The 23,452-nt window shown below is 32.5% G+C and overlaps 2 protein-coding genes across 2 annotated transcripts in view; one reads left to right on the forward strand and one right to left on the reverse strand.

Moving 5' to 3' along the window:
- LOC148272025 (cathepsin L-like peptidase) overlaps positions 1–15,181 on the forward strand; it is a 46,040-nt gene extending 30,859 nt beyond the window's left edge. The window contains exons 7-12 of the mRNA XM_088240604.1: positions 1,330–1,556; positions 6,885–7,011; positions 9,535–9,643; positions 11,735–11,824; positions 13,906–14,003; positions 14,908–15,181. Coding sequence (XP_088096730.1) covers positions 1,330–1,556; positions 6,885–7,011; positions 9,535–9,643; positions 11,735–11,824; positions 13,906–14,003; positions 14,908–15,094 — 838 coding nt within the window. The 3' untranslated portion in view covers positions 15,095–15,181. The remainder of the gene's footprint in view (positions 1–1,329; positions 1,557–6,884; positions 7,012–9,534; positions 9,644–11,734; positions 11,825–13,905; positions 14,004–14,907) is intronic.
- An 821-nt stretch (positions 15,182–16,002) lies between these two features.
- Positions 16,003–17,946, reverse strand: LOC148272026 (galactose mutarotase). The gene has a single exon (XM_088240605.1). It carries the CDS (start codon positions 17,800–17,802, stop codon positions 16,429–16,431), a length of 1,374 nt encoding a protein of 457 aa, XP_088096731.1. The 5' UTR covers positions 17,803–17,946; the 3' UTR covers positions 16,003–16,428.
- Positions 17,947–23,452: the final 5,506 nt, after the last annotated feature.

Raw genomic sequence — 23,452 nt, forward strand, 5'->3', positions numbered from 1 at the left:
CACATCAACATTTTCAGTAAAAACAGTGTCCAGGCGGCTGTTGGAGCATGGTTTCCAAGCACGGAGTCCCGCAAAGAAACCATTACTCACGGACAAAATGAAGAAGGCTAGACTGGATTGGGCGAAAGAGCACCAGAATTGGACCTTGGAGGATTGGCAAAATGTTGTTTTCTCTGATGAATCAAAATTCAACCTTTTTGGTCCAGACGGCAGAAAGATAGTTCGACGAAAACGTGGGGAAAGATATCATCCGTCGTGCGTCACTCGAACCGTTAAACATTCACCCTACGTGATGATTTGGGGGTGCATGACAGCATACGGTTTAGGACCTCTAAATTTTGTACAGGGTACGATGAATGCCATTCAGTACAAAAAAGTGTTAAAAAAACATATTATTCCAACAATCGAGGACATTACGCAGTATACCGCGGACCCAATTTTTCAGGACGATTCTGCGCCGTGCCATAGAGCCCGCACTGTGAGTACAAATATATATATTTTTAAATGCATTTTGTGACCACATGATAAATAATTTATTGTTTTTTTATAGATCAATGAATTCAAGGAGAAAATTGGCTTAAAATCGTTGACGTGGCCCGGGAATAGCCCTGATTTGAACCCGATAGAAAATTTATGGGCGATTATGAAAAAAAAAGTCGGGAAAAAAAAATCAAAAAACATTGAGGAATTTAAAAAAAACTTAATTCAAGTTTGGGAAGAAGAAATAACATCATAAATTTTAGATTCGCTTTACGCTTCTCTAAATAATAGAATTTTACATGTTATAAAAAATAAAGGTGAATTCACCAAGTACTAAATATTTTTAAATGTTATAAATATGTTTAAATGTAAAATACTTTAATTTAAAATAAAGCGATAAGAACCTACTTCTTAAATATGAATTAAAAAATAACATGTCTTTTATTATTCCATCACAAACACTCGACCATAAATGAACCGTTATGGGTCTCTAAGGTTCGGGTAATCTGATACCTGATATATAATGGCAATTTCTAAGTACAATTCATGAGTAAGATTTTTTATTTTAACCTTGAAATAACGAGTAGTCATCACATATGTCAAACAATATAAAAAAAACTAATTAAATATCAAGAATAATTCATTATATGTCAATTTTAGTTTTTTTTGAGAACTCGTAAATTTATTTGTCTTGCGGTGTATCTGGTTATTCCATTGATCTACTGAAATTATCCATTACATCCAATTACTGAATTGATCAAACGAAATCATCTTTTCCATTGATCAACCACAATCATCTTTCATATCCATCTTCACCATTGATGAACCGAATTACACATTTCTTCGCAGATTCATCGAATCTATTAACCGCTCTAATCTGACTTACACTCTCGCCACGAACTACCTGGCCGACCGCGCTATCGAAGACACCTTGTATCTACGTGGCAAGATATTTACCACGCAAGACAACGGGGGCAGCCTATTCCCTTATGACAAGGAGCACGTGACTAAGATTGCTGAGAAATTGCCCGCCAGCTGGGACTGGAGACACTATGGCGCTGTGAATCCCGTGAAAGGTAAGTTAGGGTTATGGTAGCCTGCTCGACGGCAAAGTGGGAGCGAGATTCGTTCCTTTTGAGAGTGATCAAGAATTACCAGGCAGAACATTTAAATTAGATAATTTCTAATAAAATAAATAGAACAACTTTGTTTTTAACCACTAATTTTTATTTTTCACCGACCGGTTTCAAAGCAAACAAGCTTCTTTGTCAAGGTTTACGTAACTAATGAATTGATTCCTTTTTATTTTATTTCTATCATGTTCACTAAATACTACACGTGGACCCAATAAATCAAGTGGTTTTTTATTACACGGGTGGTAATTTGATATCATTATTTTCGAAGTAAGACAGGAGAGGACTAAAAGAAATATTGTTAATTTGGTTATTAATTATTATTTCTAAGATTTCTAAGTTGTCTAATTTTAATATTTTATTTTCAACATGAAGTACTTTTAATCCAGTGTCTTTATTGAAGTTATGATTATTTTCTATCAGATGATTTGCGAATTCAGAATAGTTATTATTATTTAAGCATCTTAAGTGTTCTTTTACTCTAATATTAAAGTTTCTTTTAGTTTTTCCAATGTAGATTGAATCGCTATCATTACAATTTAATTGGTATATTCCAGATTTATTATATTTATGGACTTTTTCTATGTGATTTTTTAACAATGTTCCTATATTATTAGTTGTGTAGAAAGCCGGTTTAATGTTTTATGGTAGGAAATTTGATAAAAATGTCATTTATAAAAAGAATCCGCCTCCATTGTTTACGTGGGTTTGCTTTATTTACTGTGGGAGTCGAATATAAATATTTGTTTATAAGTTTGTGTTTTTGTTTTTGATTTAATATTTTATTAATTAAGTTCTCACTATATCCATTATTATTAGCAATCTGTTTTATTGTATTAAGTTCTTTTTTAAAATTAGTATCATCTAGTGGAACGTTAATTAACCTATGTATCATTGAACGGAGTGCGGAATGTGATTTGAAGAATTATGAGTGAAGTTGTTCTATTTATTTTATTATAATGAATAACCACAAAGTTAGTGCTTCAAATATAAACTTTAAATATATTTAATTTCTGCTCAGTTTTTCAGGCTGAACTACTCGCAATACAAGAAGCTTTCGAATGGTTATTAAAAAAATCACCAGAGAGATGATTTATTGCAAAAATATTATCAGATTGTCGTTCGGGCGTTCAAGCTATAACTGATACTCGGTCGGTAAATCCATTAATTGTAGATATTCAGAGTAAAATCAAGCACCTAAAAATAAGAGGGATGATCATTCAAATATGCTGGATAAGAAGACATGCTGGTATCGTAGGAAATGAGAGAGCGGATGAACGAGCAAGAGCTGCAACTTGTAAAATAACGGCACCTTTCTTCTCAGAATTTCCCCTTAGCTTTGCTAAACGCTGTATAAAACAAAATACGCAGCAGCGTTGGGAGGATCATTACCGCGCTTCTTCTACAGGTAAAGTCACTAAACCCAACGCTGGCTGATGCAGCAAACTTCCGTCATCATCACCAAAGTACTTTCGAAACGATCCAAATTTTTATCAGACAAGGAGCTATGAGAAGTTATCTATATAGGTTTAAATTAAGGAATGATGACTATTGTCCATGCGATGATATTTCTTCACAGAGTATCGAACATCTATTATTTCAGTGCCCATTTTTCAGTTTCCAACGCCATAATCTTGAAGCAGAATGCAGGAAAGATGGAATATCCTTAACAGATATCCACACTGTAGTTATAAGTAGTTATCACGCGCTGTTGTTCTTGAACTTTGCAACATTGGTGATTGGACTCATAAAGGTAATAAACCAAAATTAGTGATAGAACATCCCATTTCCAAGACAAACAAAACGATTTTTTCAGAGTACTTTAGCCTTGTACATGACACGTAAGGCTACTAAATACAGAGGTCCAAATATATATATATATACATAAAAAAGTTAAGGTTAAAATGTCTACCTATCTCATTATACTTGCACCATGAAATTTTATCTGTTAATGTTTTCCAAATATGAGGGATTGTAGAATGTTTCCGGTGATTAGTTTTCATCAACGAAGTTTTGAGTATGTCCAAATGTTTGTAGTCAGTTTGTAGATTTCAATCCCTTGGGTGTTATTAAGATCCACATTTATTGCAACAGAGAGGGAAAACATTTTTGAGAAGGGAGAGAAATTTACATATTAACTCTTAAAAGACTGTGGTAAATGTAACATCGTGTTATCACAAGCAAAAGACGGGATATTCTAAAGTTCAAACATTTGAAGAAAAAAAAACATGGAAACATACTGTTTTTTTAATTCGTTTTCTATAACTTATGCAAATAAACATATAATTTAGCCTTGTTATAGCAAAATAGATTAAAAATCGTAAATACGCCCCTCATATTATGCATACGCATCCTCCATCACTGTCATCAACCGACTGAAGATGGAATTTGTTTTACACAACGCCCGCCACAAAACAACGTCTCTGTCTTCCTTGTTATGAGTTCTATCTCCCTGCTCTGTTGTTGGTGTTGGTGTTGCTGAATTAGCGGACATTCATTCTTCGCGTAGCACGGATAGATATTTTTTGTATTAACATCCAGCATAGTTGTATACATTTTACTTTCCAAATCCTGTGTGAAAATGTTTATTTGAAGATTACAAAAAATACGAGTTCATCATTTCAAAAAATGAGAGCTTATATTAAGTCTTGTGTCCTATGTCTTGTGTGACATCACAGCCACACAACAGTTAACAACTCCCTTGGGAGTGAAATCCAGCCTTTCTAAAAACATTTGGACATACTCAAAATATTGCTGATTAATCTAACCTATAAAAAAGAAGTATACAATTGAAAAGTATTGCCTTGTCGACATGGGTAACTTAGTTTTGAACCGGTTCAAAAAGACGGTTCGAACGCTTTCAGCCGTGGTAGATTGTGAATTTCGTTCAAATCATATGTGTACGCGACGCTTTACAGAAAATGATATATCAGGTGATTAGAACCAGAAAAAATAATTTATAAGTTGTTAAAAACAAAGTTGTTTCATATTTATTTTATTATACAGTTAAACCCCCTTTTTATATTTTTCAAGGGAGCAAGAAAGTGTAAAACTGAGGAAAATGCTAAAGTGAGGAAATAAAAAATGTATGGAAAAAATAGGAATTACATAAAAATAAAATTGATTTGCAACACTATAGTGTAAATATTATTCTAGCCAAATGGTAAAAACGGTGATGAGTGGAAATTGACAGTATTTTTTTGACCTATTTTCAATGGTTTCACGAAAAATATTTTTATAATTTTTCAAACAATATTACATAATTTGATTTTAAAATGCATGTTAAAATTATTTTATGTGTAAATAAAAAAACGAAAATAGAATTTTGAATTTTCATAAAATAACATACAATAGTTTTTCCCCTAAATATTGGGAAAATTTATTTATATTGTATACTTTTTTTCTATGGCATCACTAAAAACAACTGTCATATAGATCGCGGCAAAATTGTTTCCACTTTTATAACAACCTTTTAAACCATATTTTTTATAACTTTAAATATTTCTTTTGTTGTTTTAAACATCGCAATTTAATGATTTTCAAACTTAATTGTTGTAAACATTTGTCAACTGCGTATCATGATTTGTACAAGTCAATCTGCCATTTTTGTTCAAATGAAAACTAAGACTAACCCTAAAGGAAGACACTTTAACAAAAATGTCAATTACACTGCACCTGCTTTGAATTTGGGTTAAGACAATAATTTATCCTTTAATAGTTGTTTACTTGTTTTTTATCTTTATTCGCGTGGCGCATGCGGTGGTGCGCGGGCCGGGCATCATTATTACGACATAATTTTAGCTTTTTGACACATCAAATTAATTCCGAAATTTTTTAAACGTAGAACCAGGTTGATGAAAAATATAAAAAACGTTCGAAAAACGTATGAAAAAAAATGAGTCCTGAACATTTTGGTGTAAAAAGCGGGAAAACATAAAATTGAGGAGCGTAAAAATGAGGTTTTAATGTAACCACAAAGCTATAGTGCTTCAAATATAAATTTTGTATCATCTTATATTACATGATGACTGAACTAACTAGACTAGACGAGACATAAAATGACTAGACAATATTAAATTTCTAATGTAACCCTGACGGGTTTTTTAAAATTGTAAATAAATAAATAAAATAAAAATATCGTGGGGTAATTACTCATCATCATCATAATTCCCTTTCCGCACCTAATGTTGCATAGAGCACTGCATTGGTACTCCAATTGCAGCGTATCTTGATAATATTTGTTACATTAAGATACGATGATCAGTCTTAAGCTCCAGGTGCCAGTCCAGGGGACTAAGAAATATTTTTGTGCAAAACACCTTTTTAAATAAATAACAAATGTCAACTATATTGGGAATCGAACCAGTAGCTCAATCACAAATAACTATAGACGTGCTTAAAAACATGCTAGGCATTTGAGCGATCACAATGAACAATACTGAACATGCTTAAATTTCGCAGTCAGTCAACGCGTGTGTAATCTCTAAGTCAACGATCGTGTCGGTTTGTTTTTTGTTTTCCTTATAAATAAATACAGTTCACTGGCGAAAAATTATTTACTTCGTTTAAAAATTGTTTACGGCGTTTACTATAAAAAATAATGCAAAATATTGCATTTGCAAAATAGTAAGGAGTATCTAATACAAAAAAGTGAAAATTAAATTACAATTACCATGGCGACTGCTTTTCTTGACATTTGGCTTGCCAACCGCTGGCTAAATGCAATAAATAGCATGATAAATAATAAATAAATAAAAATAACAGTTTTGGAATATTTTCCATATTTACACTGGTGAAATTCAAATATGTGATTGCGCAGCTGGATTATACGTCGCGAAACATAAATATTTTGACATGTAATATTAGGTGTTCACGGATGTTGCATTGTGATCGCGAATACGATAAACAACCATGGTGAGAAATTGTCATCATGTCGCTTATTAGCACGTCGATAGTTATTTGTGATTGAGCCATAGAGACCTCTTGCATGGTAGGCAAACCACGAGTTCGAGTAATTACTACAACTGGGTAACTTCCGAATCAGCATTTTTCAGTTAGCCACAAAAATAGATATTAATTTTTATCTTCCTCCATAAATGCTACAAATAGACAAGTCGTGATTGACTTATTATCTGTTTGTTGAAAAAAAATGGTTCTTAGTGGGTAACTCACACGTGCTTATTTTGCGGTTAAGTTGCAGCTATTACCCCACAGTTTTATCTTAAATAAATTAATAGTTGGGATCTGTCTAAGTAATTAATGTTTTTTCAGATCAATCGGTGTGCGGATCGTGCTGGTCTTTTAGTGCCATTGCGGCTGTTGAAGGAGCGCTGTTCTTGCATAACGGTGGGCATCTAGTGGAACTCAGTCCTCAAGCACTCATGGACTGCTCTTGGGGGTATACGAACTTTTTATAATACTTGCGTCACTTTTCTTTTGGTTTCGATCCCCAGGAATCAAATATTAAAACAATATTAACTCTTCCTTCTCGGTGACGTGTAGCTAGTACACATTTCATCTGATAACTTTAATATCTCCATAATTATACTAAATTATGGGTTGAGATTTTCGGTATTCTTTCATTGTACACTTACGTATCAGTTAAAATATTATTTTTATTAAATAATTAATGCTTATTGGGAACAGAAAAAGCATTTTATAAAAAATCAGAGATAAATCACCAATATGTCGCATGTTGCGTTAGGAGTAAAAGAGTAATCCTAATTTTTACAAACAATATGGCACATTTTAACCCTCTTGCAAGTATGTTAAGACTCTATAACAAAATGGAAAAAAAAGTTAACATTGACATTTATCATGATAGAGCAAATGGTTATAAAAAAAAAACATTACTATGTATCTTAGATCAAATGCCTAATCCTTATTTTTGTGTCTGTAAATTAATTTCAGTCTATTTTATTATATCTTACATGTTTTTAATTTCTCTTTTCTTTTCTTAAAAAAAAAAAAATCTTTCCTTATTTTTACCTTTCACTAAACTTAATCTTTATCATTACTTAAATTGATTTTACACTCTTATTTTATATAATTTATGAAAGATGTTGGAGGTCTATAATTGAGAATATATGTAAAGAACGTTAGTTATGCTCACTTAAAAAATGTATGTATTTAATGTATTCTTGTTGAACTTCCAAATAAATTTAAAAAAAATAAAAATATATACATATAAATATCAATTAGAATTCGCATCTCCTGCTTGGAGCCCTCAATACAAAAAATACAGTAACCGAATTGAATCTATACAATCAAAATTTATATTGTATTGCAATTTTAGACGGTTGACTCTGAAAACAGGTCTAGATAAATCTACAAACTAACCTAAACTCCAATCTCTTTAAACTCGCAGGAACATGGCTGATGCCATTTTCATATATAAAACTTTAAATAACATGATAGATTACCCTAAGATTCTATCACTTATTAATTTAAGAGTCCCAGTAACGCAGACCAGAAACCAATCTCTATTTAAAATGTCTAAATGTTCCACTAAATCTTTACAAAATTAATTTGTAAATAGAACCTGCAATATGTGGAATCAGAAATAAAATTGTATTGATTTTAATAACATATCTTCAACTTCCTTTAAAAATGAAATTTCCAAAAATAATTCAAGTTATGATGTTGCGCCTTGAATCCGCAGCCTTTATTATGCAGGTTATGTGCAGTTCTGTATGTAGGCACATTATAAATGTACACTGTATGGTCAACTATAGTTGTATTATATATTATAATGTGCAACTGTGTGACCAATATTCAAAAGTAGATATATTTTTTATAATATGTATTTCATTTACATAACATAAAAGTTGTGTATCATTAATTATTTTATGTTATGTATAATTTTAATGTAACAACATTTACAATAACAATATAATGTCTCACTCTCAATAATTCGGGAGCGAGAGAGACAATTTCACGTGACACACGCTTGAACAGTTTAGTAGTTTCTAGTACATCTCCCGAACGCTCGTTAGTAGATGCCCGACTTTTGTTAGGGGCGGTTATTTTGCACACGCCGAGAGCACGAGCAAATGATTTTTTATTATTTTAAAACTCATTTTATAATTAGATTCAAAATAATACCACTTTCGACTTATACTATAAATAGATGAAGCAATTGCCTATGAATATTACATTTTTCTTATTTAAAATCTCTCATTTTTGGCATTAATTTTTGCATTAGTTGCCGATTATTGCTCGGAAAGTCACCCCTTAAATAAATCAACTTATAGGGAATCTGATACTTATAAAGTGTTTAATCATGTCAATATGGTTAAAATAGCTTTCACTACAGATAAAGCATCAACCAAATGGCTGGAGAATATTAATATTACATTACGGATATCTCTATGACCAGGCGGATGAAAAAGACAGTTCTGTATGTGAAAAAGAACCAGAACCATGGTCCAGTGTTTTGTAATCGATGGGTACTCGTGAAAGGTAAAAATTCGTGAAAGGATTTTTTTTTTCTTTTTTTAAAAAATAAATATTTGCGTTCTATTCTTCTGTTCTATTCGATTTACCCAAATATTTAATTTTGAGGGCCATTTTCAACGAGTTGTAAATAACTCACTATCAGAAAATGGAATCAAGTTGGGGTAGAGTGGGATTCGAACCACAGACCTTTGGTCCGTGAGTCCGAGACACTAGCCACAGGACCACAACCCGATAAAATTACAAGTGGAGATTAATCCACCGTGAGGGTATTGTGTTCGCCTACCTTGTGAGAGGACTTGCCAAGAACGGAATCAAGAACCTCAGACATGGCAGACTAATCTCCATTCAGCAGTCATTGAGTGGAAACACACGTCCAGGGCTTTGATTTTGTTTCACGCGCAGATCTGTATTCTAGATTAGAGTGGATTCGTTTGTTCAATTGGTCCTTTTATATTCTCTACAGTTTTGGTAACAATGGGTGTGACGGCGGTGAAGATTCCCGCGGCTACCAGTGGATTATGAAGCATGGGGGAGTCCCCTTAGAAGATGAGTATGGTGGCTATCTGGGACAGGTATTTATTTATTTATACTTTTACATGGTTTGTATTCTTTTTTTTATACAGAATAATGTTCCCTCACTGGGGTGTCCCGTGCCGAGGGAAACATTTGACAAAATGTGAAACATGCCTTAAATTAGATAATTAACAAAGTTAACATAATAATAACAAAAAAAAACATAATCAATCCAATTAACCTAATTATCATTAAAATAATAAACAATATAAACTAAAATAATCATAAAAAACATAACCAATTTATACACACCAATAGAACAAATTTCATACTCAGTACACACATTTTACCTATTTGGCTTGATCCACTCACCGATCCGTACGCAACCCACCTCCACTATCCATTTCTTAATAGCAATTTTATATTGTGAGAACTTACTAATTGTCCTTATGGATAATGGGAGTAGATTGTACACTTTAACCGAGTAGTAGGCCAATCCTCTTTGACCGAAGGTTGTATTTATTTTTTAATTGTTTTGCAGCATCAGGGTGGAGTATCTAGTAACTCTTGTATTTGTAACGGAAGGTAGAGAATAATGTTTACGTGCGTATAGTAACAAAGCTTTTACATAAAGTTGTTTTAAAGATTTGACATTAAGATTTTCAAACATACCGAGAGAGCTAGTTCTGATTGGGACTCTTAAGATAATTTTTATTAAAGCTTTTTGTGCAATTATTATTTGCTTGATCAGTGTGTCATTTGCACATCCCATTCCAATCATCCCATATTCCAAAACTGATTGAGTTATTGCGTAATATATTTTTACAAGTTCTTTTAGGCTAATTATATTTCTTATAGTTTTAAAAAGTAAATTTGCTTTTTCAATTTATTTTTAATATGATCAATTTGATTAAATTCTTAAATTCCATCTTAAATTCCCATCTATATAAATTCCCAAATATTTAATTGAATCTTCTCTGTCCAACGATTTACAAATAAATTAAATATTCGGAATTGAATATATGTATGAGAAATTATATATATATATTTTTTTATTATTTATTTTATTTAGTTCTATCATTAACATAGTCTTTTCGTAATATTGAAATTAAAGCGATTACAGGGTTTACTGTCAGTCATGTATTAAAATACACTGGATTCTCTTTTTACACTGTTTCAAATCAGCACTGCAGAATTATTATTTTTTCAAACATTAATTAAACAACATAATATCTAAAAATATATTTGAAGCACTGGCTGTGGTTATTTATTATATAACTCTGCCGTCTTTTCCCCTTGTTTACACGTGGACAATATAATATTGTTTTGTCCCAACATTCGACCATTGTCCACGTGTAAACAGCAATTTGTAGGACAAAACTTTGTCTCTGGACTTCGCCTCCGAGATAGACGGGCAGGCCGGAAGCAGATTATCCTCCGCGGAACAACGATTACCCCCACCGACTCTCGACCATTGTCCACGTGTAAACAGCAATTGTAGGATAAAAACATGTCTTGGGACATCGCCACTGAGATAGACAAGCTATTACAAAGAGTGCAGTATCAGCATTTTTTGAAACATTTTCATTAATACAGATTTGGAACCAGTCGGTAAAACAGTAGGTAATAGCCGACTGTTATATGCTATTTAATTTGGTAATGTATCCAAAATAAAACAAGTTTATTGGATTATAATTCTACTTTATTTTTTATAAAATATACAAAGGGTATATTGTGAGTTTGTTTGAAAATGTTCTAACAAGACAAAACGCGTCATTTATTTACTTGATTTATTTGATTCGTTTTATGCATTAAATTCATTTAATTAATTTCATTCATTTTATGCATTTCATTAATTTTTTGTTAATTTTATTTGTTTTATTAATTTAATTAAAATTATTTTGTTCATTTTATTTAAAATATATTTATGTAACATTTAATTGAGACAAATGAAGGAATATACACATTCAAATATGTGCAGAATGGTGAATGTTACACAGTGTATAAAGTGGCCATTTAAACCAGCCAATGACGGAGTATGAGCCCTGTAGATGCTTAGACTTCTACATTCCTCCTCTAAAATGTTCTGCTGTTGAAAAGTGTTTGTATTTTAATTTTAATAATATAATGTGTACTATTCATATTTCCAGGATGGATATTGTCACGCGGATGAAGTAAAGCTGGTGGCTCCCATCACCGGATATGTAAATGTCACTGCAAATGATCCTGCTGCTCTACGGGTAAGTTCATTTTTGAATAATTTAAAAAAAATATGCAAACATTCTGTACCTCAGAGGCAGACGGATGTAAATCCAGAATTTGATAAAATGACTTTTCAATTTTCGTATCCAGTTTATGATCGAGTCCATTAATTTTGAAGAAATGTCAGTCTTATTATAAAAGAACCAATGCATTAATATACTAAAAAAATAAATGAATGCTTTAAATCCTTGACATTCCTAACTCAATGACTAATTATATGAAAAATAGCACTCTTCGAAGAATACAGATTACCTATAATGACAGTTTTAGTGACATCGACATACGAGTATTACAATGTAAATACCATATTTTTATCAGATCTATTAAAGACATTTTAAATTAAACCCCTGCTTAACTTTTATCTTTTAATTTTAACTTTTTAATTTTAATTCTTAATTTTAACTTTTGATTTCAACTTTTTATTTATACTTATTCATATGTACATCTACTACCTGCATCTAATTAATTATTGTTGGTTGTGAACTTTACTGAGAAATATAAATGTACATGGAAGCAGAGAGAAAAGGAGGAAAGTAGAGTTGGAGCTGTACAATGTCTTCTCCCTTTTATGTACTTTTTATTAAGTATTTATATTTTTATTTTTTTTAAATTTAATTATTTTTTCCCCTCTCCTCCTGCATTCATAATAAATTAATGTTAAATCTGTAGTTGGTCTTACTTTTTTAAATTGTTCTTTTGTACCTTGTATTTATATAAATACTGTTTGATTTCCTTAATAAATAAATAAATAAATAACTGGTAAGAAATTACTTAGAGAAAGTAGATTCTTTAGGCTTGTGTTGAACATTTGATGTTTGAATCTGCGTCCATCTGCCCCTGAGGTACAGATATTAGCTATTAATTATGGAATAAGAGGATGGGCAGGAACAACTAAAACTACACAAGAACCTTTGAATGACACATGGCATTATATCTCAGAAAAACACATCGTGAATATGAATGTCTACTTGTATATAGGATTCAAGAAGTTGTATTTTTGTCGACCTCGTGGTGCAATGGTCAGCGTGTTTGCCTACCATGCAAGAGGTCTCGGGTTTGATTCCCGGCATGGTTGATTTGAAATATTTATTCAAAAGGGTGTTTTCACACTAAAATATTTCATAGTCCCTGGACTGGTACCTGGTACTGATCATCTAACCTTCGTGTAACAAAAATGATCAAGATACGGTGTGATTGGTTAACCAATTCAGTGCTCTATGCGCCATTAGGTGCGGAAAGGGAATGGTGATGATGATAAAGCTGTTTTTTATGTAATAAATACATTATAATATGATTATTATTTATATGAAATTGGATACAAAAAAATATTTCTTACACGCAGTAATAATTAAAGAAGTAAATTGTACCGCAAAGTTTCGATATTAGTAAAAGCGAACTTTGAACAATGTCGCTATTTCATGTGAATCAACCAATGATAAGAAATTGGTAAAATATTTCCATTTTACGGTATAATGTTATTGATTTCATTGATTTGAAATGTTTCAAAGATATATATTTCTTTTTATTTACAATATATTTATGTAACATTTAATTGAGACATAAACTCCAACTCCATGGAACTAAAGGCCTGTGTTGAGTTAGGACAAATATATGTATAACATTTTAACAATCAATATCACCATACATATTGTACAGAACAAAAACATCAATTAAACATATATGGCATATCAACATATTAAAGAAACATGCCCAAAAATACTTCTTTATAGTAAATTTATGAAAAATAAAATTAATAAGTTTATATAAACTACCCCCAATATTTGATTCTTGCTCAAATTCTCCCCCTAAGGAAGATCTAGTCCTGAAACTCTTTTTTGAAAATGGATTTTGTCCTTGAGAGCTTAACACGCTCTTCCAAAATATTAAACACTCTCGGTGCGATAAACGAGAGGTGTCTCTAAACAAAAGTCGCCCGGGCTTTATTCAGATAATCAAATGTTCAGACTGTTGTTCTCATCAGTAATCTTATTTTGTTTTATATCTCTAGTTTAAATTAAGTATGACATTATTTGGTTTTATTGTGGATAATTTCTTCCAGCTTGCTATCGCCAAACACGGGCCGATCTCTGTGGGTGTCGATGCCTCAAACCTATCATTCTTCTTATATTCTAGTGGAGTTTACTACGAACCCGAATGGTGAGTTTTATTTTCGGTTACAATATTAAGCTACGGTTTCTAAGGAAGCGGCGCCGTTAACTAGTAGCCATGATAAACCGTGACGACCGGAGATGTCAACTTAAATAGAGGGGTCCCGTTACCCAGTGGCCGTCTTCACCTAATTTTATTAACTGATCAACTTAGTCCTTAAAATATAGCTTGATTAAATTGACAGCTGTCAAACTGATGTCATTAGTGATGGGAAATTACTAATCACTGCGGCCTCGGTGGTGTAGTGGTCAAGACACTTGACTCACTCATGGAAGGTTCCGGGTTCGATTCCCGGTGAGAACACAAAAAAATTAAATGAAATTTTTCTCAAGCCTGGGTGTTTTGTGATGTAATTCACCACTGTAATTGGGCCTCCTGGCCTGTTGTGGTGCAAAAAAAAATCACTGCTCAAATCGATTTTCTCAGTTTTTTCATGCAATCATGAAACTCTGTTTCCGAAAATTGATATAAAAACGCAAAAACAAGCCTATTGTAGTGTGTTTAACACAATTATTCACCAAAAAAGAAGAGATTTATACTTTTTTCATGAACAACATTAAATGAATTATTTTATTATTCGATTAATTAACATTGATCAATTTGTTCCATCTCTAATGTTTTTGCGAAATGATGTAACCTTGTAAGAACGTCGTTAATAATTAGGTCTATTTTTTTTTTGGTTTTAAAGCTGATTTTATATATTTATGTTTATTTATGTGTCAAGCATTGTATTAAAAAAATTAATTAACATGCCAGATACGAATGATTTTTTGCGTGTCAATATAAAAAACTCCTTAGATGTTACTACAAAGTTATGTCGTCACTTTTTCACATTTCACATTTGAACACATTTAAAATACTATTTGATATATTTTTGTTTAATTTTTAACAGCGGCAACAAATTGGAAGACTTGGATCACTCTGTGCTGGCTGTCGGCTATGGAACAATGCACGGTGAGGATTACTGGCTGATTAAGAATTCCTGGTCCAGAAATTGGGGAGACGATGGCTACATGCGCATTGCCGTCAAAGACAACAACTGTGGAATTCTATCTGCTCCCACTTATGTCACTATGTAAAAATATATTCAAAATAATTTTCTAATTTTGAACTTCGGTTGTAATTACATTTGATTAAACTGATTAAACGATGTCACCTATTATAAAGCTCGTATTATTGTGATCAGAAAATCAGAGTTTGACTCGTAAATTAAATCACTCCAGACTTAAAGTCTCCGAGTACGGCAGCCTGGCGAGGATGATTTTCCTCGAAACATGTCTGGTTTTTAGGGTGGCGGGTTACTGAGAGAGCTTTGTATTGTAACAAAACACAAATGTAAAAAAAAACATCATTAAATTGACAAGATACATTATTATTATTACCAATGAGGAAGTCCAGTGGTATTTATATATTTTTATTATTTATTAATAGACTATCAAACAGTCAATAAAATATTGATTTTTAAAGTTTTGTAATTTTTTTAATTACTCCGCGCGTGACGTCACTAGTTCTCTTCGGTGAGTTGTTTCGATTGGTGTGTTTGCTTCCCGAAAACTGGAAATCTATCACGACACTCTATCATTGGTCGATTTAGAAGAATTTGTTATGTCATTTAAAGGAGATCATTTTTATAAATTTTTTCATACATTTTAGAGAAACTTCGCCTTAAAATTTAATGCTCTAATTTTTAAAAGAAATATGAGCTATAGAGTTACAAAACTGGCCCTGAAAGCTATCGCTATTTTTGAGAAAATTGCCATTTAAAAAATAAAATTTTTAGCGTGTTCGCCTGGGTTCATGCCTAGGCTCGACCAGGTCGGCATAGTGAAATTAAAAGGTGTATTTTTCACTACATTATAATTTCATAGCTTGAAACGTAAGACTGATAATTTTGTCGTTTTGCCGTTCAGCAAGAGTCATTAACCGAAATAACACCATTTTTAAAGAGATCACAATTTGGAAGTTTGGAGGCTAGGGAAAAATCAGATTTTTGTATTTTGGACGTTTTATATGCACGGCACAACTTTTAAATTTTTTTTTAACTAATTCCATCGGTAACTTTTTTTTCTGACACAATAAAAAATATCTGGATGGTTTTTAATGAAGCAGGTTGGCTAAAATTAGATTAAATGGCTTTTGCCTGTTTATAAATAGGATAATGCATGCTAAAAAAGCTAGTGAAAATATCAAAAATTGTTTAAATAATGTAGTTAAAAATAAATTTTTCAAACACGAACAAAATGTTGTTTTTAGGATAAAAACTGTCGTACTTAAAAAAAACAAGCAAGCTTACAAAACACCACCTTACACCTGGATGTAGGTGCTAAAAGTAACAAAAAAATATACTCGGCATAAAAGCTTTTGGACTGATGATCGGCCCCACGGGATCAAAAGTTTTAATTTTAATAAAACTTTAATTTTGCAGCATAAATTTGTACTCTACATTATGCAGATATTTCTCTCCGGGCTGCAAGAATGGATTGGGAAAATTTTTATAATTCACCGCATTGGGTAAGTTTTGAGTTTCCAAACAAAATGCTCCATGGCGCACATATGCAGCTCCCGACTTTCCTTTAAGAGGTTTGTATTCCTTTCCAGCTGCAGGGTTCGGCAAGAAATTCGAAGTGTAGAACTGCACTCCGGGCTGGTTACTGTAGATCTCCATAGCCCGGCCCGATTTAGGATGAACAACTCTCGACACGAAAGCCAAACTTTGATCGACGCTCTTTGTAATACAAAGATTTGTATCATACCCGTTGCTTGGATTCTGTTTAATAAAATCGCCTAGCGATCGAGGTATCCTAAAGTCGTAAACTGTATTTCCTACTGACAATATTTCTCCCGTCGTAAGTAATTGTTCGTTTGTGGGCGTAAACTTGTCGGCGTTGATCGTAATGACATGGTTGTAGATTTCTTTTGCCCCGGAATCGTGTCCTGCTAAGTTGAAATACGAATGGTTTGTAAGATTTACGGGTGTCGTTTTAGTTGAAGCGCATTCCATCTTCACTTTGATAACATCATCGGACGTAACTTCGTAAGTAAGTTGCGTAAGAAGCGCCCCGGGATATTTTTCTTCTCCCTCCTGGGATAGATAGCTTAAAACAACCGAAGTTCCAGCTATATGGTAGTCCCAATTTACTTTGTCGAATCCGATTAACCCACCGTGAAGATGGCTTCCATCATTGTTCTTGTTTAGACTATAATTGATCCCGTCCAAATGGAATATTCCTCCGTTGATTCGATTGGCGACTCTTCCAATCGTAGCACCGAAGTAAGGATTAGAAGCATTTTGATATCCTTCCATGTTATCGAATCCCAAGACCATATCTGCACACACGCCATTTCTATCATGCACTTGGATACTCGTTATTGTAGCTCCGTAAGTTATAACTTGAACTTTTAAATTGTTCTCGGTTGTCCAAGTAAATCTTGTAACCGCTCTGTTGCAATCTCGAAGACTATCTTTCACAATCATATGCCCGAAGGAGTCTACTGACAGTTTCACTGCAGCGGAAGAATTATTAGTTGACATATTAAGAGTAATGAAGTACTTTGAAAAATATGATTTTAAAAAAAAGAGAAAATTTATGAATACTCGTTGGCTTGAAGGAGCAGATAACACTGAATTTAATGATGATAATGTCTGGATATTTATTAAGTAATACATATTACATAAAACCGATAAGAACTTGTTCATGGATAAAAATATTGGATATAAAAAATAACAAAGCCGTAAAAACAAGATATGCATTTTCAACAATATATTTTTCGCTAAGTTCAACCACATCAATCATTATCTTACATAATATTTCATATCAGAAAATGAAGGTGTTATGAAATAGTTCACAATCAAGGCAGAAATAAGAAAATCGGATTATTTATTTTTGTTAATTCATATAATGGTTTTTTTTTACTGTACAATAAAGTTGTTATTTTTTAACAATGTTTGATTATGTCCAAATGCTTGCAGACTGGCTGGATTTCCTCCCTAGGGAGTTGTTCATATTTAAATTTATTTCAACAGAGAGGGAAAAATTTTTGAGAAGGGAATATGGAAGTCTAGGTGTTTTCAGGCGTTGCCTAGTAGGTAATTTGGTTCAGTCGGATGAATCTCACCCACGTGATAAAGGTTTCAGCTCCTTTACTTCACAAAAGTAAACAGATGGAAGAGTTGAGGAAATGTGGATGTTTAAACTTGGGCAGAATGGTGAATGTTACACAGTGTGTAAAGTGGCCACTTAAACCAGCCAATGACAGGTCATAAGCCCTGTAAATGCCTAGACTTCCATATTCCCTTCTCAAAAATTTTTCCCTCTCTGTTGAAATAAATTGTTATTTTCTTGTTATGTTTTAATATTTTTTTTAAAATTGATGTGAAAGCTTTATTCTTTAAAATTGACTGTTTTTTATACCTACTCCTTTTTAAACAATGTTTTGAGTTTGTCCAAATTTTTGTTGACAAGGACTCCACCTGGTCCAAGAAGAAGTATAAAAATTGAAAAATATATTCAGGCGTTGCCTAGTATGCAGGTGAAATAATTCCATTAGATGAATCTTACCGACAACAATAAAGGTTTGAATTGAAGGAATAAAGATGTTCAAATATAGGCAGAATGGTGAATGTTATACAGTGTGTAAAGTGGTCACATAAACCAGCCAATGACAGGTCATAAGCCCTGTGGAAACCTAGACTTCTATATTCCCTTCTCTAAAATGTTCTTCATCTCTGTTGTGATATGTTAATACTCCTTTTTAGATAATTTTATTAAATGATAGCCCATATTTTTATTACCATTGTGTTACTAGGTGTTTTTACTGGTTCATTACCTCGGCGTCTACCTCAGTCAGACTTCCTAGTGTAGTCGGGATGCCACCCTCCCAAGCAAAGCCGGGAGGTATGAGCAGACTACGTCGACTGCGAGTCAACCTTCATAGCCCTGATAAGGGTTTACCACCCGGTCCAAGAGGTACAAAAAGGTGAAGGCAGGCAGATCGCAGGCGAAGAACGGGACAGTGGAGAATACACGGGGCAGAGACAAATAAAACACTATATTCACTTGTGAGACTCATACTTAAGGCAGAGACAAAACTTAAGATGAGGAAAGTACATTCTATTGTCTTCACCTTCAGGTTATTCTCCGCATTTGAGATTAGAATGTACTTTCCTCACCTCAAGTTTTGTCTCTGCTTACGGGTATCAAGTCCTTTATTAGAACTGACCCAAGGGAAGCGACTCGTTCTCAGCACTGGGTAAGAAGGACATATTAATACACATGGGCGCCTATAGAGTAAGATATTTTTAAAAGTAGTAACACGAACACGTATCCATAGTCACCAAAACAAAAAACAACATGTTTTGAATCAAAAATATTTTTTCATGGATCCCAATCAGAATTGTTCCTTTATCCAATCCCAGAGGAACTATCTAGGGACAGTGTGAGAAATCGAGTCCCGTACGGGGCGGGGCAACTGTCTTTAGACATTTTCGACTTTACAGGCTGATAATTTGATAAGTGCACGATGGCTGGCCAAAATGGTTGTATTGAAATATTCCCTGAACATTTGTTGATGAGCGACATCTCTAAATAACTCCTAGAATTATATTTGTTCATATTATTAAACACTTTAATCAGACCGGGTGAAAAAATTACCAAACACTTTTAAAATTTCCGCTCGTGGTGACCTCGTGCCGTGTTTCGAGTGTCGTTTTACCTTGGTTATCTCCATGGAACTGTGCGTTGACTGTGTTATATTTGTACTGATAAGGCGTAAGAATTATATTTATAATAATAATGACTTCAAATGATGTCTACTATATTAATTACATTAAAAACCTCATTATTATTAAAATTATTATTGAATCGGGTTGTGGTCCCGTGGCTAATGTCTCAGACTCACGGATCAAAGGTCCGTGGTTCGAATCCCACTCTACCCTAACTTGATTCCCATTTTCTAATAGCGAGTTATATACAACTCGTTGAAAATGGCCCTCAAAATGAAATATTTATTCCTATTTTGAAATAGGGCTATCTTTAAATCTGTCTTTACTGGAGAGACGTAGAACTTTGGTGGACTTTATATGCATTTTCAAAATACTTAATGCCACAAGTGATGTCCCATCTCTGTTGTAATCAATTTCTTTTCATGCTCCCAACTGTGTCACCAGAAGTCAAAATCAGCTATTTATAAAATCTTCTCAGAGCAACTTTGGTTTTTATGCCCCAATGTCCAGAATGTGTAGATTAGTCAATTCATCACATGACTTGGAATTCTTTGGGATAGATCTTCCGGCTTTTCGTAGATCTCTTCGCGACTAAACAGTGTGGGATGAAGTTGGATTGGCATGGTTTAGCTCGAAGTCTTAGGTCTTTCGTCTTTATGAATATATTGTATACAATTATTCTTTTGCCCTTGTTTGTCTTTGCTAAATAGATTTATGTTCTTTTTGTTCAGTTTCTTGCATTTATGTTTCTTTACGTAACTGTTGTAATTGGCTTAGGCCGTATATATAATAAATTGATAAATAAATTTGTGTAAATTATAAGAACGCAAATATTTCTTTTTTTTTAAATAAAAAATGTTAAAATGATAAGCAAATTTGTGCCACAAGGGCGACGAATACTAGGAAGGCCCAAAATGCGATGGATGAACTGCATTGGCTCGGATATGACAATGTTGGAAGTAAGGAACTGGAAAGGAAGGGCAGCAGATTGGCAAGAGTGGAGGAGACTCCTGGATTCACCCAAGGCCCACCCAGGGCTGTCAAGCTTTTGATGATGATAATGATGAGCAAATTTGCGAGAGAGATTTTAAAGTAAGTAAGAAGAGTCTTCCATGTTGAAGGCAATATTCGAAATATTGTCATTTCCATATATGCCATGGAAAATTCCGATATTAACCGACGATAAATTCACTTATAGTATATTATATGTAGAATCTTAAAATCATAAAGGTATGTATTTTTATTTAAAAAAATAACATAAATATGAGTTTTGCTTCTCACACATTTTGAAATTTGAAAAATAAATTAAATTAAAACATAATATTGGATGAATTTCAAAGAAACAATAATTTTGTTTGTTGAGTTTGTTATAAACAAACGCATTGAAGATATGATTTAGGAATGTAAAAACTAATCATTGCGTTTTAGTGTCCCCGCGCAGAGTTCCATCATCACATACATAAACACGAGTGAGTACATAGGTACTATGGAGCTAAGTGCTGATTTTCGCTATTTCAAATTTACTGCGTTATCTTTGTTTTTTATTTTTATTTTTTAAACTAAGTTTCTGAATCACAAAGTATTATTTATTTATTTATTATACGGCACAAGTGCCTTTTACAATATAAAATATACAAAATAATGAGTTAGTTAGATATCTAAAAAATTTAAAACAATATTAAAACATGGGTATAAAAAAAAGAAGAAAAATAACAAGAAACATATATACATACATGTATGTATGTCAGCATACTTATTATACAGCATACAGCATACTTATAGCAGATTTATAAAAAATATAAAATGAATAAACACCAGTTTTTGCAAATAATTCGTTAATCGTTACTTTAGAACATCATTAAATATTTATAAAGAGATGATTTTAAATCACAGACTCGAGTTAAAAATGTCGATATGAGAGGTACATTCGTTTCCTGGTCTGTGTATACGCGGTTTTGGTGAGCGACAAAGATAGTTGGTTTGAGAAGGGTGACAATAATATAAACTATTTTGTCTAGTTCTACGTATTGGTGTATTAATGTTTATTGAATCCAGCAGTTCGCAACAATCGAATTGAGAATTAATGTTTTTATACAAAAATATTAGGTCAGTTATTTTCCTGCAATCCTCCAGAGTAAGTAAATTCAAAAAGTTTAACAAAGACATGTTGTCAATTTGTTCTATAGGAATACGCAGTTTGAAATTGATGAATCTTAAAAATTTTCCTTGGACTCTTTCAGCATATGAATTTGGTAAAAAGAGTTTTTGAGAAGAGAATATAGAAATCTAGGCATTTAAAGGGCTTATGACCTGTCATTGGCTGGTTCAAGTGGCCGCATTTTTTACAAAAGTCAACAGATGGAAGAGTTGAGGAAACGTGGATGTGGATGTTTAAACATAAGCAGAATGGTGAATGTTACACAATGTGTAAAGTGGCAACTTAAACCAGTCAACGATAAGTCATAAGCCCTGTAAATGTCTAGACTTCCATATTCCCCTCTTAAATCAGTTTTCCCTCTCTGTTGCAACAAATTTTGATCTATATTAGGAATGTAACACAGTATTTAAAGTTATCACATGAATCAGTCATTATTTTAAATATTAACTGATTGATTCTACAATTTTTTTTTGGTTGAAAATTAGTTTTTAATTATATATTTAATATTGGTACGCTAAATAGAGTATATTATCTTGATTATCTATTGCATGAAGGTGATATGATACTAGTCTGAAAATAATAAAATATTAAACTAAAAAATTACCTTAAACAAATATTTCAAATCGACTTTGCTAGAAATCGAAGCCGGGATCTAAAGCATAGTAGGCGAACGCACCAACCATTACATTACCAAACAGACTTATTTCCATTGGATTTTCAGGATTTTTACCTAAGATCAGCCATCAAGACCAAATTGAAAGCCAGTGATTCTGGTTTTATAATTAATTTATTTTTAAAATAATTTTTAATTTGTTTATATATCCACTATTGTTTATTATGTTATCTAAATTCCACTTTTTATCCATAAACAGTAATTATTTTAAAAATGAGGTACTTACCCTTTCTATTAAACTGAAACCGGTTGGTAGCCATTAAAAATCGCTGAGTAAAAAAATCGTAATTCTTGGAAATATTTTTTGATGCCTTGTTGAAATAAATAAATTTTAATTATGCAACCAGAGACATCAAAAGGGAAATGTGTTTTTACTTGTGTTATACACATAGAATTAAGAACAGTCCAGAAACCGCATACGCGCATCAAACAGAAGGCGACTAAACTACTCTTATAGGAGTAGTTTGACGTTTTGACCCATTAGTTTCTTAGTAGATGTCACTCAATACGCAACTCCTGATTTAAATTCAACTATGCCGTGTTGTGTCGTTTTAATGTCGTTTAAATGTAGAAATACTGCTGGGATCTTGGAAAGAAACAGGATATGATCACATTTCGTGTGTAAGTAGCAAATGCATTACTTAAAAATTGAATTATTTTTCCATCTGTTATCTAACACAATCTTGTCAAAAAAAACAAAATGGTAATTTTTTTAGTGTTGCCAGTTTAGCCAAATTTGATACGCTACTTTGCTTATCTAATTAGAGAACCAATGAAAATTGACAACACTGTGGTAGACATTTGATCTACATTTTATTTGAAATATTATTTAGTATGACATAAAAATATTCGTTTTATGTAAAATAATATTATTTTATTTTTTA

Source organism: Micrasema longulum, unplaced genomic scaffold (genome assembly GCF_059751315.1).
Source record: "Micrasema longulum isolate JH-2025_06_02 unplaced genomic scaffold, ASM5975131v1 h1tg002524l, whole genome shotgun sequence".
NCBI classification, from domain to species: Eukaryota; Metazoa; Arthropoda; class Insecta; order Trichoptera; family Brachycentridae; genus Micrasema; species Micrasema longulum.

Coding starts and splice junctions, on each gene's coding strand:
- LOC148272026 (XM_088240605.1), bottom strand. CDS start 17,802: ATGTGGTTGAACTTAGCGAAAAATATATTGTTGAAAATGCATATCTTG.